General features: G+C 49.8%; 1 protein-coding gene across 1 annotated transcript; it reads left to right on the top strand.

Moving 5' to 3' along the window:
- Window positions 1-1,809: 1,809 nt before the first annotated feature.
- Window positions 1,810-21,012, top strand: TOMM34 (translocase of outer mitochondrial membrane 34). The gene is made up of 7 exons (XM_060618983.3): window positions 1,810-2,060; window positions 5,952-6,051; window positions 7,197-7,349; window positions 10,146-10,315; window positions 13,198-13,345; window positions 18,188-18,314; window positions 18,503-21,012. Exons 1-7 carry the CDS (start codon window positions 1,934-1,936, stop codon window positions 18,605-18,607), a joined length of 930 nt encoding a protein of 309 aa, XP_060474966.2. The 5' UTR covers window positions 1,810-1,933; the 3' UTR covers window positions 18,608-21,012.
- The last annotated feature ends 77 nt before the right edge of the window (window positions 21,013-21,089 follow it).

Below are 21,089 nucleotides of genomic sequence, written 5' to 3'. Positions count from 1 at the left end.
AAAGTCCTGAGCAGTTTCAAAAGAGCCGACATAGACTCCATCTCTTGATGGGGAGTGGTAAAGTTCTGGAAGTGGGTGGGACTGGAAAGTGTTATTTTCCTCATTTTTGGAAAATATAATTTGCCACAGGCATACTTGTCTGGTGTACCATTTAGAATATACCCACCTCCAAGCAACTGAAAAAAAAAAAAAAAAAACCAATAACACCTAAATAGTGGCTTAAGGCACCACGCATTTTTCGTTTATTAAGGAGTCCAGAAGTCAGTAGTCCCAGGGTTGACTCAGTGGCTCGACAATGTCAATTTCCTCTTTCCCCTCCCACCCTACTCAGTACGTTGGCTTTTCATACCTGTGCTTATAGCCTCACAACTGCAAAAATCAGTATATATCCAGGTGTATATCCTTAACTCAACGGTGCCCGAAGCAGAAAGAGAGCAAAAAAGGTTATTTTGAAGTCCTGTACCTCTTACGTGGGAGGAAAAACTTTCTCATTAAACACTCAGCAAACATCCCATATCACGGACCAGATCAGGGTCATGTCCACCCCTGACCAATCACTGGTAAAAGGGAGAGAGAGTATTGATTCCCTTAAAGAAATCTGATGCATCCCCTGGGCCAGGAGAATCTCAGGCGAAATTCAAACTTCTAGAAGCAAAGATGGAAGCTGTGGAGTAGATGAGCAGCTGTGTGTGTGCCGCCTCGAGTTTTCCCACCACACTAAGTGTTCGTTCGTTCTTCTTGTGTGGTCTGTGCTGGACTGAGGGGATTCATAGGCAACAGTCACTCCGCCCTCAGAAAGTTTACAGTCTGGTTGAATTTACATAAATAATTGTAACTAAATTCCTGAGAGACCAGGTGTTTGTCAACAAGCCTTTGTAACTGCAGGTTTGGTGCCAGATCCCATTGGGTCTTGTGGAGACAAAAATAAAGACCTAGCTCCTGCCTTTAACGACCTCAGTCTTTGAGAAAAACTGTGAACTTACAATCACAGAGTGTTAAGTGCTAAATAGGGGTAAACCCTGGTTGCAATAGGAGCAGAGGAGAAACAAGGTAAAAGAGGAGAGGAGGCAAGAAAGGCTTTCAGAGACGATGGTTGAGTCGATTATAGGTGGAGTCAGGACTGGGCAAGAGGAAGTGTTTGGAAAAGACTTGGGGGGGGGGGGGGCGGCGCATAAGCAAATGTTAGGAAGCAAGAGAAAAAGCTTAATGTCCGCAGGTAGCAACAAGCAATAAAAAACACTGGAGTATGAAGTGGAACATACAGTGAAGTCAGATGAGGCTGAAGATAAATAAGTTTAGGGAAAGATCCTCATCAACCTATCAGTCCATTCATTTATTAAATGATTATCTACACAGCACTAGGTACCAGCCACCCTCCAGCCTCGGTGCCTTTGCACTCTCTGCCTGGAACAGCACTCCCTAAATCTTCTCAGGCTTCAGCTCAATTAGTCCCTCAGAGACGTTTTCCCCACTTCCCTTACCTAAAACAGCCCCCACGTGGACACTTGGCTTTACATCACTGTTTTGCTTTCCTTCTAGCACTAATCACATTATGAGATTATCATCTTCGTCTGCTCAAGAGTTAACAGCCTGCCAGTTGCCACTGGAATGTAAGCTCCTCGCGAGCAGGGCCCTGGCCCCTTTTCATCTTCTTCATCCACAGACCTTCAGCATCCACAGACCTTCAGCATCCCCAGGGACCCGGCGCAACTCCGGCGACCCAAACGCGCTTCACCAGGGCGTCCGCAGCTGAGCATGCGCAGAGGGCTTCTGGCGCGCGGCGCCCGGCCCCGCCCCGTCCGTCCCGCCCCCTCATGGGCTGGTTGGCTGTGGGATCTGAGTCCTCGCCAGCGGGTGCTCCCGCTCGCTCGCAGTTGCGCACGCCTCAGCGCGGTAACTGACGCGCCCCCCGGTTCGCCGGCCCGGCCCCGGGATGGCCCCCAAGCTCTCAGACTCCGTGGAGGGGCTCCGCGCCGCCGGCAACCAGAGCTTCCGCAACGGCCAGTTCGCCGAGGCCGCGGCGCTGTACAGCCGCGCGCTGCGGGCGCTGGAGGCGCAAGGTACGACCCTGGCCCCCGTTTCTCCGCCAGGCCTGCCTCCCCCCTCCGGTGTTTCCTCCCCCACGGCCCCGCGGCCGCCCAGACCTCGCTCGGCCCCCGACCCCCCGGGGCCTGCGTTCTCAGCGGTCGTCTGGCTCACCAGGGCCACCCGGCACCCTTCCCGCCCGCTCCCTGCTTTGGCATCCTGCGAGAGACTTCCTTAGCTCTTTCTTCGCCTGCCCCCCACCCCCTTTTTTCCTAATGGTAATATGGTTTTGTTACTGGTTCTTTTTCACTTGCTGATATATCACAAACATATCTCCGTATTAATGGATGTTTGATCTCATGTTTTATTGCTGTAAAAAAAAAAAACCACAACCTTAAATTTATCTTCATAACCATTTTTAAGCGCAGGTAAATTCACATTGTTGTGCAACAGATCGCTAGAACTTTTTCATCTGCGACACTGAAACTCTACGCATTGAACACTGTCATCTTCCTTTCCTCCCCCTCAGCCCTTGGTTTCCACCTTTCTACTTCGTGTATCCTTGGTTTTGATTAGATACTTCAAATGAGTGAAGTCCTATGGTATTTGTCTTTTGGGACTGGCTTATTTTGCTTAGCAGAATGGCCTCGAGGACGTTGCAATCGGTGTTGTAGCATGTGACAGAATTTCTTACTAACTTTTTAAGGCCATATAATTTCCATTGTGTGGATATTTCACATTTTCTTTATCCAGATGTAAACAAGGCCTGTCTGATCGCAATTAGGACTGCAAAAAAGACAAATACAGTGATATGGTAAGGCAGGAGACTGGGGAGCTCCTTTAGAGTGGAAGGTCAAGGACAGCTTTGAAGCAGTGACATTTGAAGTGACGTCTGAATGATGAGAAGAAGCCAGGTGCACAAAGTTTTGGGTGCTGCGTGTTCCAGGTGGAGGAACTGTTCATTCCAAGGGCCCCAGATGAATAAGCACGGTGTGTCCCAGGCGCCACAGCGTATAGTGAGCTGTGGAAGAACAGGAAGTGTTGAGGGCAGTTTGAGCGGCAGAGACTTACTGGCCTTATTTTACACAATAGGCTGCGGTAAGGAGTTTGGATTTTATTCCCTGATGGGAGGCTACTGGGAAGTTTTGCTTTAAATAGAGGTGTAGCATGGGCACCTGGGTGGCTCAGTCGGTTAAGCGTCCGACTTCAGCTCAGGTCATGATCTTGCGGTTCGTGAGTTCGAGCCCCACATCGGGCCCTGTGCTGACAGCTCAGAGCCTGGAGCCTGCTTTGGAGTCTCTGTCTCCCTCTCTTTCTGCCCCTTCCCTGCTCGTTCTCTGTCTCTTTTTCTCTCTCAAAAATAAACGTTTAAAAATAACTTTTAATAGAGGTATAGCATGTCCTTGTCCATTCTCCCAACCTCCAGCTCATGGGTGAGACACTTTGGAGAAGTGGTGAGCCTCATTCTACCAACCACAGCCCATTGCCCCAAACCTCTTCTCCAAAAGTGTCTTACCCGTGAGCCCTCATTTTCCGTAGAACCGATTTCCCTGTGTTTTCCTCCTCTCCCTTTCTTGGCTGGCATTGGTTGAGTGCTTTACTGTGTGCCAGACATTACAGACGTCAATTCTTTGATCTTCATACAAACCTGTGGATAAGATACTTTCTAGATGAGTCCAGAAGAATTACACAATAAAGACATGTCAGAGGCAGGATTTGAATATGGGTCTGATTCGCAAGTCCAAGTTTTGAGTCACTTTGCTAGACTTCTCCCCAAATCTTCTCCAAATTCCAGTCTTTCTTGTTTGAACTTTTGCAGTTTGAAGCCACTCGTTTGCCCACCTCTTATTCTTCTAGAACACTCCCTTTTTAGGCCCACCTCCTCATCTCAGCGTCACTTGATGAAGTCCCGGATGAATCTGCGAGACTGCTATTTCTGCCTTTTTCTTTCATCCTACTCCAGCCAGCCTGGAAAAAAGCTGGTGCTTTTGGGTGGATTTATTCTGGATCCTTAGAAGGGCCTAGTGTCTGGATTTAGTAGGGGACCAGCGTTCGGTTCTGATCTTGCTGTTGATTGTCCAGATAATTTCTGGGCAAATCCCTGGATTTCTGTGAACAGTTTTGCGGCTCTTGAAAGGACAGCAGGGAGTAACCTAACAAAATGAACCCTTCCAGCAGGTCTGTGAAGTGGTGTCTTCATGTGATAGCCACGTGGGCACGTTCGATCAGCGGGATTGAGTGGCGGGATTCTAGGTCCCAGCGCCCTTGCCACTGCCCCACTGCTGTTTCTGTGCGTTCCAGTGACTTGACGTGCACTGCAAGTTGTGAGTAATTGTACTCTTTCCTTAAAGGCCAGGATATAGTTTACTTTTTTCTGTACTCTGCTGTCTCACTCAGGGCCTGGCAAGATAAGGGGGGAAAAGTTATTATTTTATCAGATTTGTCACCGTTGATGTTGAATGAAAGCTGTCATGCCTCAACATGGTAACATACTTAGCGGAAAAAAAGCAAATTGCTGAAGGATAGACAATAGCGTGCCACTTGGGAAAAGCTTAGGAATGCAGCTGTAATGGCAGCAGGCACACAGGCATGCAGGAGGATGTCACATCCCAACCTCAGGACTGTGCTGAGCGCTGGGCGTCTGAGGAGGGAGCAAGAGAGAAGGATGAGGTTGAGTGGAGCTTTGGCCGTATCAAAAATTCAAAAGGCTGGAAACAAATATAACATGTGCTAAGTCCAGTGGTGGATGTCAAGTTCCTGTTACACTGTTTTCTTCTAGCTATTTCATAATTTTCAAAAGAGAGTTTGTTTCTAATTCTTTTGTGTATATACCCAGGATGGAATTACTGGATCAGCACTTGGTAGTTTTCAGGGTTTTTCGTGTGTTTTCCATTATGGTCTATGCTAGTGGGCATAAAGTAGTTGAAAAATTATTTTAAAAATGGAAGTTGGGGCGCCTGGGTGGCTCAGTCGGTTAAGCGTCCGACTTTGACACAGGGCGTGATCTCACGGATTGTGAGTTCAAGCCTCGAGTCAGGCTTTGTGCTGACAGCATGGAGCCTGGAGCCTGCTTCGGATTCTGTGTCTGTCTCTCTCTCTTTCCTTCCCTCTCTCTCTCTCTCTCTCTCTCTCTCTCGCCCCCTCCCCCGCTCCTGTTCTGTGTGTGTGTGTGTGTGTGTGTCTCTCTCTCTCTCTCTCTCTGCCCCTCCCCCGCTCCTGTTCTCTGTGTGTGTGTGTGTGTGTGTGTGTGTGTGTGTGTGTCTCAAAAATAAACATATAAAAAAATGAAAGTCATTGTGGCCACACAATGAAAGACATAGGCTTCTGAGATTCCTGAGGATAAGGACTGCCTTTAGAGAAATGCCTGATAATTCTCCCTCTGGGCTTCTTGATCAGGCTTGTTGGTAGCTCGAATCCTTCCTTTGATTAAGTTCTGCTTAATCCTGCCACACCCAGAGGACTTTTCCCTGGCAAAGTCCTGTCTGATTTGACCAGGTGGAATTACTCTTGTCTTTTATGTCCCCACGACCCTTGTTCAGTCTATGTATCACATTTTTCTTTTCTTTTTTAGGAACGCTTTTATTGGGTTTACGTGATTTTTGTAATAAAATTCTCACACACACACGTGTAGTTACAGCATGGACTTCTCTGAGCAGAAGGCAGCTATTTCGTGTCTTGTCTCTTGGCTGGTCCCAAGTTCAGTGCTGGAGAAGAGGTTTGGGGCAACGGGCTGTGGTTGGTAGAATGAGGCTCACCCTCCTTGTGAGTGGCAGGAAGCCTCCCGTTCTGGCTCCACGTGAGAATGACAAACCCCAGCAGCCCATCAGACCGACAAGCCTGATCAGGACTCGTATGAAATACATCCCAGAGCCCCAGGGCATCCATTTCCCACCCTGTTAATCTCCTGTCTGCTTCCCCCTGGGCAGGTTCTTCGAACCCTGGAGAAGAAAGTATTCTCTACTCTAACCGTGCAGTGTGCCACTTAAAGGATGGCAACTGCAAGGACTGCATCAAGGATTGCACTTTGTAAGTGGGCAGGGGTGACCTTGGGGGCCTGGGGGTCTCAGGAGAGGAGGCTGGGTTTATCTGGCCTGTATTATTGTTTGGACCGATCCCACCAGTTACGGCCATGCCAGATAATTCAGAAGCAACCGCTAGGTCACTGAGGATAGGAGGCTCTACTTAGTCCTCGTGGCCCCTGACTTATGTCTTTGGAGTCTGCCGAAAAAGGAGTGGGGTGGGAAGTTAAAGGTGGGCCTTAAAGGTCTTTGAGGTTTGGGACCTGAGGGTGAGATTGAGCTGCAGACTGGTGACTGGCTTGCCCAGGATTTTTCTGCGGTGGATGTGTGTGGGAGCAAGGGAGGGAAAGAAAGGGGGATAGAGGTTAGTGAATGGTCTCAAAAGAAACTAAGAGGTATTCATCGGTGACCAGGGGTAAAGGATGTTAAACATTAAACAGTTTTTCATACTTCTTTCTTCTCCGAGCTAGTCTGACCCTGCCTTCTTTCCTCCTCACTGAACTAGCACATGGGACTTCATGTTCTCAGATCCTGTGTCCTGTGGTATTGCCTTAGATTCATGCCCTGGTGATAGGTGGGAGAGGAGGAGAGGTGAGCAGGCTCATGGAGCCTGTGCTAAGGTCATTTGTACCAGGCCCGTGCTAGGTTTCCTTCTGGGAGTGCTCATGACCACTCTGTGGGGTAAGTTTACCACCCTGCCCAGGCTAGCGCTGGGTTGCAGGGGACCGAGACGGTAAAGTGACCTGCCTGGGGTCACGTGGTTGGTGGCAGAGGTAGAATTCCAACACCGCTCCCCATCTGACTCCAGAGCCTGTTTTCCCACCGGGTCAGCCTCCGTAGAAGCACATCGAAGAATGAGAACTACAAGGCACTTGTGCTTGACTTGGGGTGGGGTTGCAGGGTGGATTGCAACCATGAAAACTGACGAACGGGCACACAGATTTCACAGTACGAGTGGCCTTCTGTCCATCAGCCCTTCTCCACCTCAGTCCAAGTTCGAAAGTCCCTCCTCTAAGGTTTGACATTTTAGCGGTGTCTCTACCAGATGCGACCTCCTGTATACTGAATGCTGCACATGACCCTGCCTGGAAGGAGCTGCAGGGGAGCCCTGGTGACTCAGCAGCCAGGTGACATTTGTGCCTCCTGCCCTAGAGCGCTGGCCCTGGTTCCCTTCAGCCTGAAGCCCCTGCTGCGGCGAGCGTCCGCCTACGAGGCTCTGGAGAAGTACCCCCTGGCCTATGTCGACTACAAGACCGCACTGCAGATTGATGACCGCGTGACGTCGGCCTTGGAAGGCATCAACAGGTGAGCCTGAGCCACTGCCCGCAGTCTCTCTGGGACTCCCTGTCCTCCGGATGCACTTGGGGCCACTGCTTTGGGCATCTCCTGGGGGTCCCTTTGGGCTAGGCTTAGAAACTCCTAATGAGCACGTGGGGAAAGCGCAGAAGGACAGTCAGCTGTCGTGTTTAGCAGGTGTGTTCGGGGTCAGACGTAGAGGACTGGTGGATTGTTGCCTAGCCGCTCCGGGTCATTCACGCTGTAACCACTTACTGAGCTCTGTTGGAAGGATTGTGCCAGGTTCGGAGGGGAAGACCGCAGTAACAACCAGGTACAGATCCCACTTGCTCCACAGACCTACCTAGAGCAGGGAAAGTGAGACAGGGGCACAGGCAGCCGCAGCACAAGGCGACGGGTGGTGTTCGCGGGGATGGCTCTGTATGTTGTACTGTGACCCCTTCAGGTGGTCCGTCGGGCAGCACTGCTTTCTGGGCTTCTGAGTGGTTGTACCGCACGGATACCCTCATTTGTGTGACTGAGCATGTTTCCCCTCTTTGCACGGGCTGCTAGAAAGCCGAACGTGACACCGTAGCAAACCCTTCACAGGACTTCGTGGTATGTATTTAGTGCGTCATTTTTAGCTTCACTCATTTTCTCTCTGCCTCCTTTTAGTTTCTGTCCTTCAACAGAATCTGCCACTCGTGTGCCCGTCTTTGCCCTAGGGCCTGGGCTGATGCCTGACACATAGCTCTTGCTGCCGTAATGGAGCCCCCAGTCTCATGGGGAACCCCAGTAGTAGCCAAGTGCACCCGTGTATGTCGAGTGCTGTGGTAGGCGGCGGCCCAGGGGGCTGTAGGGGCAGAAAGGGGCACCTGACCAGCCAGGGGGAGGGAGGAGACTGGTCAGGACTTTCCAGAGGAGGCGAGCCGTGGCTGAGAAATGAATAGAAATCCGGGATCGGGGCAGCCACGAGGCCGCCTGCGCAGGGTGAGCGAGGATGATGGATTCCAGGAATTGCGAGAAGTCCCATTTTGCTTGGCGCTGCTGGTGAGGAGCTCAGCTCGGGCGGGTGAGGTGAGACCAGATCACACGGGGCCTGGCACTCAGGGGCCTGGACCTAATCCAGGCATGGTGAGGCTCTGTGAAAGGGGCTTTAACAGGGGGACAGCGGGAGTAGATTTGAGAGAAAAGCTGACTAGCTTCCGTGCTGAGGGATGACACGAAGGAGAGCAGGGTAGGAAGGGCCCAGCAGTAACTCAGAAGAGACGGTAGGGATAGTGGAAGGAGGACAGTGGGACCAGTTCTGGGGACATTTGGGTAGTAGTTCGGTGAGATTTGGTGTTAGGAGGGTGGTGAGAGGGAAGAATAGAAGAGACATCCCGGAGGCTGACAGGTTGTGTTGGAGGGGACCCGAGACGGGAGATGTAAGGACAGTGGTTGGGTAGTTCCATGGGTTTGGGGGCAAAGGAGAAGAATACAGGGCAGACATTTGGATTCAGAGGTCATCGGCGTCGAGGTGGATTGAGGTTGTGGGAGAGAAGAAGACCCCCACGGCAAGTGAGCTGGGGGGAGAGGATGGAGCTTTGAAAATCGCAACATTTGAGGGACTTCCAGGAGAACAGCAGCTGGAGGGTAGGAGGGAACTTGGAGCATTTCGGGAGAAAGTGTTTCCAGAAGGACGAAGACATCCTTCCTGTCGGGTGTGGCAGGGAGCTTACGCGGACTTCTGGGTTTAAGAATGAAGTCACTGGTGGATGTGACAGCAGCAGTTCAAGAGGTCTGGCTGAGGAGAGGCAGAGGAGTCCAGCTGTGCAGTCAAGTGGGGCCTCCAGGCGGCCCTCCGGGCACGGAGAAAGGTTGAAGCTGTAGAAGAGGTGCTGGCCGTGGTTGCTGCTAGAGGCAGGGAGAGGGGAGGCCCGGAGCTTCGATGGAGAGGTTGGCCTCGTCACTTCTTCCTTTGTGACGGGAGAGAAATGGGAAGGGTCAGGTGCCCTTGCAGGTGAGTTTGCATTTTCAGGATGGGGACGTTGCCCCGAAGGAGGAGGAGGGTGAGGGAGCCGGGCCGAGGACGGTGGAGGTTTGAGACAGCTGTGCCAATCAGAGTCCAAGGACATGAGTTTGCAGTGATGCCGGCCTGTGACGCTTTCATTCTAGTCACACTGCCTCTAGGAGGCAGTCGTAGGAGCCGAAAAAGCACGCAGTTGCCTCTGTTCGCTGGTTGAGCACATACAAGATGGACGAGGTCCCCAAGCAGCATTTGAAGCAAGTTAGCTGGGCCAGAAGGCGGAGATGGGGAACGGGAGGTGGAAGAGATTGTTCTGGGTAGAGGGAAGAGCATGTGCAAAGCCTGGAACATAGGGATCAAGAGGGAACGTGGCACACGGTAAAAGCGGAGAGGCGGGAAGGGACCAGGTGTCAGGCCCCGTCAGCCCAGGGAAGTGGGAACCACTGAAGGGTTTTAAAATGAGAGAATGACAGAAGATTTGCGCTTTTTAAAAATCCAATGTCAGGTGCTTGCGTGGCCTTGTCATAGATCCATTAGGAAGATATAAAACATTTCCTTTCTTGGGGCATGTGTGGTCCTCTGGGGATAAGGTGGAGTACGCTTCACGAGCAGCGGTCACCACTTTGAAGTTAATGTAGATGAGTAATGTCATGGCAGCAGGGGGTACTGTCGTGTGCAGACTTCTGTCCCTTTCCCGCTGTGTGTTAGAAGGCCAGAAAGGGATGGTGGCTCTCGTACACCCGCTTTGGATTTATGAGAGGAGGACTATCTCCCGGACCCAGCCAGAAACCTCCCTGTAATTCTGTCTGCCTTTCCAGGATGAGCAGAGCTCTCATGGACTCACTTGGGCCCGAGTGGCGCCTGAAGCTGCCCTTGACCCCCTTGGTGCCTGTTTCGGCTCAGAAGAGGTGGGAGTCCTTGCCCTCCGAGAGCCGCAGAGAAAGAGCTAAAAGCAAACTCAGAGAAACCACAACGGCAAAGAGCAGAGGTAAGTTGTGACTTGCTGCCCGGAGTGGCATAGTCTCCCCGTAGCCACTTTCTCTAGAGTAATCCTATAAAAATCGGCCTTGGTTAAGCTGCGCTATAAAAAGTATCTGAAAGAAAAAATACAAAACGAAAAGTCCTAACCTCTTAGAGACTGAGGTGATGAGAAAGCCCACCCACCGCCGTACGGGTGAAGCGATAGAAGATGCCTGGAACTCCCAGCCTGGTGCGTCGGTGTACGTACGGCATTAGTTCCTCTGGCGGCGCTGGGGATGGATCGTCCAGGCTGTTTTGGTAGCAAGGGCAGAAGACTCAACGTGGTGAAAACAAAGAGAATGTACTGGCTCGTGAAACTGAGAAGTTCAGAGTTCAGGTTCAGGCAGGGTTTGCTCCAGCCACTCACAACATTCTCAGACTCTGAGTCCATTCCTCCGTGCTCTCTCCGCTCTCTCCTCTAGTGTGTTGGCTTTGTCTTGGGGCAGTCTTCCCTCCTAGTAGTGAAGCGGCTGTAGCAGCTCCTGGCCTCATGTCCATATGCCGTGCCTCATGGCTCAGAGGAGGAGAAGAAGGTTGGTTTCTTCTTCCAATAGCCCCCTAAGAAGGAGAGTTTCTTTCCTTTAAATCCCTAGGTCACATGTTTTCTCAACGATTCCGGCCCATTTGGTCACAGGCTATTGTCTGCATTAGTCACCGTGACCAGGGACTGAGATTTTGTGATGAGCTCCACCGTAAGCCATCTGTCCCACCTTCTTAACTAGAGGGTGATGCTTCCCTAAGAACGAACACACACCCACACGCGTGCAAGGAGTCCCTGGAGGATGAATAAGAAGGGAGATGAAAGTCAGGTAACCCAAAGACAGGAGACTGAGTAAGAGGCCATTTTTGAGGCACAGGCTCACCAGTGCTCCAGGGGCCTCAGGTGGGCCCAGCAAGCTAGGTGGTGAGGGGAGGAGGTGCAGCAGGTGTGCGGGCTGGAGCCCAGCCATGGGTGTCAGGGGAGGGCAGAGTTAACTCCCCTTCCCAGGAGGGAACCTATCTGACCATGGGTAGCACTCACTCTGGTTTGTGGAAACCTGCTAAGTGTCCCCCGTTCTTCTCCGGAATGAAAATGTGGGATGCTGATGAACTAGATGGCTTCAGAGCACCTACCATTAATTTCCTTCTTTCAGAGCCACTGAGCCGTATGTTTTGCAGGTGCTGTGCTAGGCAGTGTGACATAGAGAAGGCAGGCAGTCTCGGCCCTCAGGCAGCTCTCAGTCTGATGAGACTGGGACACATAAACAGCATTTTAAAATACAGGAGGAAAGGGGTGCCTGGCTGGCTCAGTCTGTGGAGCACATGACTCTTGATCTCAGGGTTGTAGGTTCAAGCCCCACATTGGCGGTAGAGCCTACTTAAAAAAAAAGAAAATACAGGAGGAAGAATAAGTGCTTTAGAGTCTTTAGTATCTGGGGAGTTCAAAACGTGAACTAACGTGTGCACTGAGGGGTTTGGGGAATGGCTCCTGGGGGAGGTGCCAGAGAACGTGAGAGAATGCAGCCTGTGGGCATCGCAGGTGAACAGTGGGAATCCGCGTGCCTGCAGCGAGCTGTGTCGCAGAGCCGAGGTCAGGCTGAAGACGTGTGTACGCGGCAGCCCGTTGGCTCTGCTTCTAGAGAACCTCATGCATGTGCGCAGAGGAGACGTGTACAAGAATGTTTGCAGCAGCAAAAAACACAACTGGAAAACAACCCAAATCTGTAAATAGAACAGATAAATCAGTTGTACCACAGCAGTGAGAGTGAATGAACTGCAGGCATCCGTATCAACACAGGTGAATCTCAGGATCACGTTGGTGAGGGGAGAAGGCAAAACCAGATCAGAGAAGCATAGTTAGAATCGTTTATTCTTTTATACGAAGTTTAAAAACAAAACAAACAGCAAATGGTTTATAGAAACTGTTGTATATAGTTAAGCTACCAAGAGAAAAGCGGGGGAAGGGAGCACAGGATTGGCGATAATGGTTTCCTCCAGGAGTGGATTGATTTGGGGAGGGGGCCCCACAGGGCTTTAAAGGTCTTAGTGAATGTTCTGTTTCTTAAGGTGAGGGATAAGTTCAAGGGTGTTAGTTCAGTTCCTAAAACCTTACCCGTGCCATACATATCCAGTATTTTATAAAGGTAGTTTTTAAAAATTACAAAAACAGGTGAAATGGGAGTGAGGTCTGGAACGACGATGTGGGGCTGCTCAGTGAAGGGCCGGAAAGCCAAGTGAGCAGCTTGCATTTCACCTTGTCTCCCTGTCAGGGCGGGGGTGGGGAAGCTGCACGCACTTCGTGAGGGAGGGTACAGGCCCGGGCCAAAGCCACCGTGAAGACTGGTGGGCTCTTCTGCCCTTTTCTGAAGCCTGGGAGCTATACCCTTTTTTTCTCAGATGCTTGCTTATTTAAATCTCATTTACTTACTCTCCTGCTTTAAGTTTATAGGATGTTCTGCATGCTCAGATTTCGTCCTAAACTAGCCACGTGTGGGGCAGGTAGTGCCCCGGTGGATGGAGAGACTAAGGTCCAGAAGACTTGGGCCCCACGAGATCCCCAGCTCCTAAGTGGCAGCACCGGGACTAGAACCCGAGTTCTGTCTATTCTTATGTGCATGTCTAAGTATGTTTGTATGGGAGTCCCCAACCTCCTATGACTGAAAAATTGTTTAATTTCCCAGAAGCCACATGGGGGACTCCTTCATCAGGGAGGCTGCTTTAGGGCAGTGCAGGGATCTTGGCGGGGGGGCGGGGGGGGGGACAGTGGGGGAGGGTGGCAGATGACTTGGAAGAGATGGGGCCGGCGAGGCCTCGTGGGTCTCGCTTGGGCACCCGCTCCATGGCTTTTTCCTCTTCTGAATTTGTATCTAGTGCCTTCTGCTGGGGATGTGGAGAGAGCCAGAGTTCTGAAGGAAGAAGGCAATGAGCTTGTAAAGAAGGGAAACCATAAGAAAGCTATTGAGAAGTACAGTGAAAGCCTCTCATTTAGTGACGTGGAGTCCGCCACATACAGCAACAGGTATCTTCCATGTAGCTGCTGGCCCGGGGGATTTTAGGACATTGGATACTGTTCCAGAGTCTTCTCTCGGACTGGGGTGGGCTCTTCATTCCTAGCGTTTTGGTCAGCATGTTGTAGCTCCAGACCTACCTTCACATGGGTTTTGGTCATCGTGAGGCAGGTGTTGCCCGTGGCATCTGCTACCTTAGAGGAATAGAAAGAGCGGTGCCAGTGTGGAGCCTGGGCTTTGTCGGGCCTTCTCCCCCTCAGATTTTCCTGAACCACCCAAATAAGCACACTCCGAAAGTAAAAGCCTCAATACATGTCTGTCCGCCTTCCCCCTTCCCCCTAGCCCCACGGCTTCTCTAAGCCCCTCCAGTTAGAAGTGTTGGCACTGTCCCAGCCCTAGGGCAAGACCCAGGCCGTGGACTAATGGTCACCTGGCCCAGGAGCAAGAGAGAAGGTCTTGCCTGAAGGGTTTGACCTGTGGGTGGCGCCGTTGAGCGCTCTGCACCATGAACTGCTGTCTGTGGCTGGTGCTTCTTTCCACCCACAGTGAGGACACCATCCCTTTTATTGTGTGGGAGTCACTGCTTTGCAGCACACTCCCGACGTATTGGTAGGTGGTCTTCCCCTGTAAAGTCAAGAAATCGGAGGCTCAGAGCAGAAAGGGCTTTACCTCAGCTCACCCAGCCATTAAATGGTGGAGACAGAATTGGAACCTGGCTCCGGTGAGATCTTTCTATTAGTTTTACTGTCAGAAGTTGAAATATTCAGCAAGGGACCATGTCTGATCCAATCATTTGTCATAAAAGATTTACGATAAAATGTTGTGAATCTGTTTCTCTTCTCCTGCTCACATACACATGTTACTCTTGTTCAAAAACCTTGGATCGGGGTACCTGGGTGGCTCATTCGGTTAAGCATCTGACTCTTGGTTTTGGCTCAGGTCATGATCTCACGGTTTGTAAGTTTGAGCCCCAAATTGGGCTCTGTGCTGACAGTGCAGAGCCTGCTTGAGAATCTTTCTCTCTCTCTCTCTCTGCCCCTCCCCTGCTCACCTCTCTCCCTCTCTCAAAAATCAACATTTAAAAAAATAAAAAAAACCTTGGCTCTACTGTAGTGTCTCCATTCCCTATGCAGAATTCTTGGGATAAAAGGCATTCCAGGTTTGAGTCAGGTGACACGGTCCGTATCCCGAATCACATAATGCTCGCACAGAGTCTGGGGCAGCTTGCTGAAACTCGCTGTTAACATTTCTGCCGTGAAACATAGCAGAATTCCACTTGTCACGGGGCGGTGTTAAAGAACGACCAAGTAGCCTCACGTCCGTGCAGGTCAGGTGTCGGTGTCAAATGAGGTGAAAAGAGAACTTACAAAGAGTGGATTTGGGGCTTTGGCCCTGTGGTTTTACTGGCTGATTGGACCAGGGGTGCCTGGTGCCTCAGCCTGCCCGGCTAACCTGGAAGAAAGGGCTGCTGCCTGCTGTTCTGTGTTGACGCAGTGGCAGCTTGATTCCTCTATCTCTGGGCCTGCCTGACTCGCTGACCTCATCCTGCTAGAGACTCCTGCCAGCCTGTTTTCCTGGAGTTTTACCACTTTGGGGACAATGTTTTGTTTTGTTTAAATACAGTTTTCATGCAAGTGTGTCCATGCCACACTGTTTCAATTATTACTGCTTTATAATATCTTGTAGGGCTAGTCTTTTCCTTATTCTTCTTACTCAGAGCATCACTGACTGTTTTCCCAGCTTCATTCTGGCTGAACCTTAGGATCGTCTTGACAGACTCCAGAAAGTTTCTTGGTGCGCTTTTGGTTATGGTTACAATGAATTTATAAATTTATTTTTTTAAATGTTTATTTTTAATTTTTTTTTTTTTTCAACGTTTATTTATTTTTGGGACAGAGAGAGACAGAGCATGAACGGGGGAGGGACAGAGAGAGAGGGAGACACAGAATCGGAAACAGGCTCCAGGCTCTGAGCCATCAGCCCAGAGCCTGACGCGGGGCTCGAACTCACGGACCGTGAGATCGTGACTCGGCCGAAGTCGGACGCTTAACCGACTGCGCCACCCAGGCGCCCCTAAATGTTTATTTTTGAAGGAGAGAGAGACAGAGTGCGAGTGGGGGAGGGGTAGAGAGTGAGGGAGACACAGAATCCAAAGCAGGCTCCAGGCCCTGAGCTGTCAGCACAGAGCCTGATGTGGGGCTCGAACTCACAAACCGCGAGATCATGACCTGAGCCGAAGTTGGACGCTCAACCGACCAAGCCACCCAGGCACCCATGAATTTATAAATTTAATTTAGAGGTGCCTGGGTGGCTCAGTTGGTTAAGCGTCTGACTCTTGATTTTGCCTCAGGCCATGATCTCCTTGTTCGTGGGTTCAAGCCCTGCCTTTGGCTCTGCACTGTTAGTGCAGAGCCTGCTTGGGTCTCTCTCTCTCTCTCTCTCTCTCTCTCTCTCTCTCAAAAATAAACAAACTTAAAGAATTTTTAACTTAGAGGACTGTGGGACACCTGAGTGGCTCAGTTGGTTAAGCGTCCAACTCTTGATTTCATCTCAGCCATGATCCAATGGTTGTGGGATCGAGCCTCGCGTCGGGCTCCGTGCTGACATCGTGAAGCCTGCATGGGATTCTCTCCCTCCCTGTCGGCCCCTCTCCCACTCACACTTTCTCTCTCAAATAAAAATTTAGAGGACTGATAACTTTATATTTTATATTTACGAATTTTCCATCCACTGAGACTGAAATTATACCTCATCCCAGATGCTTTTTTTTTTTTTTTTTTTTTGAGAGAGAGCGCATAAGTGAACAAGAAACAGAAGTGGGGCTCCCCCAAGGCAGGGCGTGAACTCATGAACCGTGAGATCATGACCTGAGCCAAAGTCAGACACTTAACTGACTGAGCCACCCAGCCACCCCCCAGATGCCATTTTAATGCTCTACCATGCCCTTTCCTCTCTACTGGTCAGTCCCCAAACCTACCTGAATTAGAGGGGAGAGAACATAGGACTCCTTCAGTGGGAAGAATGACAAAGAATTTGTGCCTGCTTTTATTAACAACAAAAAAAATTTTTTTAATGTTTATTTTGAAGAGAGATAGCGTGCGAGCTGTCAGCACAGAGCCTGACGTGGGGCTCAAACACGCAAACCATGAGATCATGACCTGAACCGAACGAAGTCAGATGCTTAACTGACTGAGCCACCCAAGCACCCCTGTTGTGCCGGCTTTTAAATTGGTATGCTGGGGGGTAGGGAGGTCTGGCTGTCTCTGCCAGCGGAGCATGGAGCTCTGGCTCTCGATTTCATACGTTCAGGTTCCATTGCTGGGCACAGAGGTTACTTTAAAAAAATTGATGCAAGGGGGAGCTTTTTCTAATTTATAAATCCATGCAGTCTCAGTAAAAACATTAGAGTTTTTTTAATTCACGATAATGATTCTGAAGTTTGTCAGGAAAAAATGAGAATAGCAGCCTATGAGAATTTAGCATATGATAAAGTGTAGGGAAAAGAGGGATTTTCCAATGAGTAGTGTTGGGTTGACTGGATAGGAGTTAAAAATAAGCCTGAATCCCTACCTCACTCCTTATTAAAATAAATCCTAAGTGGACCACGGTTTCAAATGTAGAAATTAAAAATTATGTTCTAGAAGAATGCGTGGGTTAATTATTTTGCAGTGTGGAATGTATTATAGAGCTAGGGAATGGGGAGGTGGGGACCACAGAGGTCATTAAAGGTAAATTTTATTTCATAAGGTTAAAAAGTCTTATGTAAAGACACAGAGCTTTGCCCATGTTTAAAGCAACTACGTTAAAATAGTGAGACACTGTTTTCTTCCAATATTAATAAGTTAAAGGTTGAGACCCAGGATTAGTTCACTTACAGGAAAATAGGCTCTATCAATAACTGGTTGTACGAGAGCAGCTCTTTTGGAGAACATTTTGGCAGTAAGAGTCAAGATTTTCAATGCGTGTATCGGTTGACCCGTCTGTCCCTCGGGATAGGCGCTAAGCTTTATGCACAAGGATGCTCATGGCAGCACCTTGTGTCTACAAACTGGAAGAAATGAAAAAGATCTGTAGTTAAGGAATTGGTAAAATAAGTTATGGTTCATCCAACTAAGCAAATACTCTATTCTCACTGAAAATAGCAAATGAGTTCCGGGACACCTGTTTTTCATGACCGTCCTTGGGGAAAATAATTGAAAATGGATGAAGATATACATACTTCTTTCCCCGTAGGTGTAGAGCATCTTGTATGATGTATGCAACTGTTTGTTCCCACGATTGTGAAAATTTTCACAATATCAGTTGAAAGAACTGGACACTGGACACCCGCGTACCTACCGTCAATTCCTCCTTAACGTTTTGTCACATTTGCTTTATCGCTGTTTAGCTATCGATTGTTCTTAGTTTAGGCGCATTTCAGGGTGAGCTGGAGGCATCTTTACTTCTCACTGCTAACACGTCCGCATGCAGTCCAGTATTTGTTTAAGGTAGATGACTTTTTAGTCCATCAAGGGGGAGGTTTCAGGATCCTTTTCTTGATGTGAAAAGAGCACAGGATGGGAGCGTGAAGTAGACCAAGTGATGACTGGATGTGGTTAGGGGGTAGAGACCTGCACACCAGGCTCCCGTCCGGAGACTCTGCCTTACGCTGGCACTGGTGCATACACGGGGCCTTTGGCCCCTCCGGGCCGAGCCGGTGGTTTGCTTCGAGGGTGAGGAAGCTAAAAAGTATGCAGCACAGAGCAGGTGTTCGGCGAGTCCGAGTCCGAGGTCAGCCCTCAAACCGTTTCCTTGTGGCTGGTGGGTGGCCTCCAAGCAGTGATTGAAACCTCCAAACGGTCTTTCCCCATCAGAGCGCTCTGCCATTTGGTTCTGAAGCAGTACAAGGAAGCAGTGAAGGATTGCACAGAAGCCCTCAGGCTGGATGGAAGGAACGTGAAGGCGTTCTATAGACGAGCTCAAGCCTACAAGGCACTCAAGGTAAGAAGACCCTGACTGAAAGGCACCGTCAGAAACGTCCGTGCTGGTGGCGGTCCTCCCAGAGCAGGGCGAGGTGGTGCCACGTCCCTTCTCCAGGGGCCCCCACGTGGCTCAGGGCAGGCCTGCCGTCTCCACTTCATCTCGCCTCCATCAGGGCCACATCCTCACCCCCTGCTCTCTTCTCTCAGGACTATAAATCCAGCTTTGAAGACATCAGTTGTCTCCTGCAACTTGAGCCCAGGAATGGCCCTGCCCAGAAGTTGCAGCAGGAAGTTAACCAGAGCTTAAACTAAACGCCCAGAAGGGCAGCGGGAAACCTCTGCCTGAGCTCCCTCCTCCGTGCCTGCTCCTGGGACCTCGCCTGCCCCAGAGTGAGCTCTGAAGCAACTCAGAGGTGATGGCTTCCCACCTTGTAAGAGGCTTGGCTCGTTCAAATCAAGCCCAGTGTAGTAAAAAACCAAAAACGATGTTTTGCTGGAATGGTCCCCACTAGAGCCCTATTGTCCCCCCTCCACCCACCCAGACAGCTAGCAGGACGGCAGAAATAGGTCCTCCTCGGCAGAGCACTTGGCTCTGTCCCCGCCCCAAGCATACTACCGACCGCTGCCCTTGTAGCTTCTTCACCAGACCCATCTCACTGTGGTTCATCTGAGCAAACTGAGCTCCGGGGTGGGGGCGGGTGAGGGATAAACCAGAAGACCCCGGCCCACCTACACCCAAAGCAGCCTGTTGAGCTGGTTCTCCAGGGCTGCCATGCCCACCCCGTCCTCGGCAAAGTCCCCGGTGTTCTGAGCCCCAGTGCCTTTTGGCTGGGCCCTCCTCTGGTGGGGATGCGGAATCCTGACCGGGGGGTGGCTTTGCCTGTGGCTCTGTGCTGCTGCACCTGCACGGAGGTGCCTGAGGTGTTTGAAGAGTCCAGGGGTGAGGGCACTTCCAAAGGTGGGCCTTTCCAAGAGAGAAAGCCCTTCTTGAAGTCAGTGTTCTTCCAGTTTGGGCAGAGACTTCCTTTTGACCTCAACAGTGGCCCCCTCCAAGCTTCTTGGTTCTTTGTAATACGAACTTAATTTGAACTAGACTGATGTCGAACTGTGTACTTGAGCTTTTGCATTAAACACCTTTCTTGTACAAGAAAGGTGTGCTGTGCTTATGTTTGTGCTTTTTCTGCTCTGTGCTTTGAACTTTGCAATAATAAAAGCCACTGCCTGCTCAGCACTCATCCACTCACTGAACACACTTCCTGGAGCATCTGCATGGGCCAGGCTCTGTGTATAGTGCTGGTGAAATCATAGTCAATAGACATGGTCCCTGCTCTCAGAGGGCTGAGGCTCTAGTGGAACAGCAAGAAGGTAATCAGATAATCCCAGGAACAAACGGCAGCCAGATTGAGCGTTGTAGACAAGCCGCCACACGATGCTTTCCCTGCCTCACGGGGGGATTGGACCCTGTGGAGGGAAAGGGGTCCCTGAGGAAGTAGAGCTCGAATTGAGTTCTAATGTGGGAGTTTAACTGGTAAAGAAGGCAGAAAAACAATCCAAGCAGACAAAACAGACATTTGTAAAGGCCCTAGGTAGGAGGACAGGGTGAGGACCAGGACAGAAAGTACCCCTCGAGTTCACAAAACGTGGTGTGGATGAGGCTGGAGGGCGCTTTAGGATTTGTCCAGAACTAAGGGCTGCTACCCTTTCCTGGGCTGTGTCCCAATTAAATTGTTTTCCCCTTAAGCAGAAATTTGAGGACTCTAAAGACAGGGTTTTCATTGTCCCTTTGCTCCCTGTCACATAGCATGTTGAGCCCCACTCAGCTGTTAGCACACTGATTCTGACCTTTTGGAAGGAGGAGATGCTTTCCTGTGTGAGCAGCCACAGACCTCTGAGCTAAGCAGATTTCAGGGTCTGGACAGACTCCGTGGGCATGGCCAAGGGACTAAAGTGGGGAGCTGGACCCCTATTATTGCCCCCCCGCCTTTTTTTTGAGAGAATACAACGCTTTATTATATTTATCACACTTAAGTGTTTTTTAATCATTTATCTGTTGCTGGACATTTTGGTTGTTCCTAATTTTTCACTATTATAAATAACTGCAGGGAACACCTTACATACAAATGTTCCTTCTTTTTTAGTATTTCCTAGGAAATTTTTTTTTTTTAACATTTATTTTTGAGAGAGCACGAGCAGGGGAGAAGCAGAGAGGGAGACACAGAATCCCAAGCAGGCTCCAGGCTCCAAGCTGTCAGCACAGAGCCCGATGCGGGGCTCGAACTCAACAAACTGAGATCATGACTTGAACTGAAGTTGGACACTTAACCAACTGAGCCACCCAGGCTCCCCTCCTAGAAGTTTTCTGAAGTATTTGAATAGTTTCATGTGTATTTGTCATATTGTGACGCTGGTATATTGTCCTTCAACTGTCATACCACTTTATATCCCACAAAGATAATAGCAGCTGTCAGGACCCTTGGTTTCTTCCCTTTATGGTCATTTCTCCTTTTTATTTCCACATTTCCCATGTTTTAGATCTCTGTGCTACTTTCTGGGTGTTTTCTCTAAATTTATCATCTATCATTCTTTTTTTACCCATATGTAATCAACTGTTTGACCCAGACATTGAGTTTATTTCTGTGACTACTTTTTTTGCTTCTTAGAAGTTTTAGTTATTTTTAAATCTGGTTTTTCTTCCTGTGATATCTAGTCTTAACAAATGTTTTTCCTTTATGTGTTTGAATATTATAAATGTCTTTAAGGTATTTTTTAGATCAATTATCTTGAGCTCCTTGGG

The sequence above is a fragment of the Panthera onca genome, chromosome A3 (assembly GCF_046562875.1).
Source record: "Panthera onca isolate mPanOnc1 chromosome A3, mPanOnc1 haplotype 2, whole genome shotgun sequence".
NCBI classification, from domain to species: Eukaryota; Metazoa; Chordata; class Mammalia; order Carnivora; family Felidae; genus Panthera; species Panthera onca.
The sequence above is the reverse complement of the archived record's forward strand: the minus strand, read 5'-3'. Positions and strand labels throughout refer to the sequence as shown.

Bases quoted from the DNA above. Each gene is read 5' to 3' on its own strand.
- TOMM34 (XM_060618983.3), top strand. From the start codon at position 1,934: ATGGCCCCCAAGCTCTCAGACTCCGTGGAGGGGCTCCGCGCCGCCGGC. The intron at 6,052-7,196 runs GTAAGTGGGCAG...CTCCTGCCCTAG, and splicing joins TGCATCAAGGATTGCACTTT to AGCGCTGGCCCTGGTTCCCT. The intron at 13,346-18,187 runs GTATCTTCCATG...TTTCCCCATCAG, and splicing joins TCCGCCACATACAGCAACAG to AGCGCTCTGCCATTTGGTTC.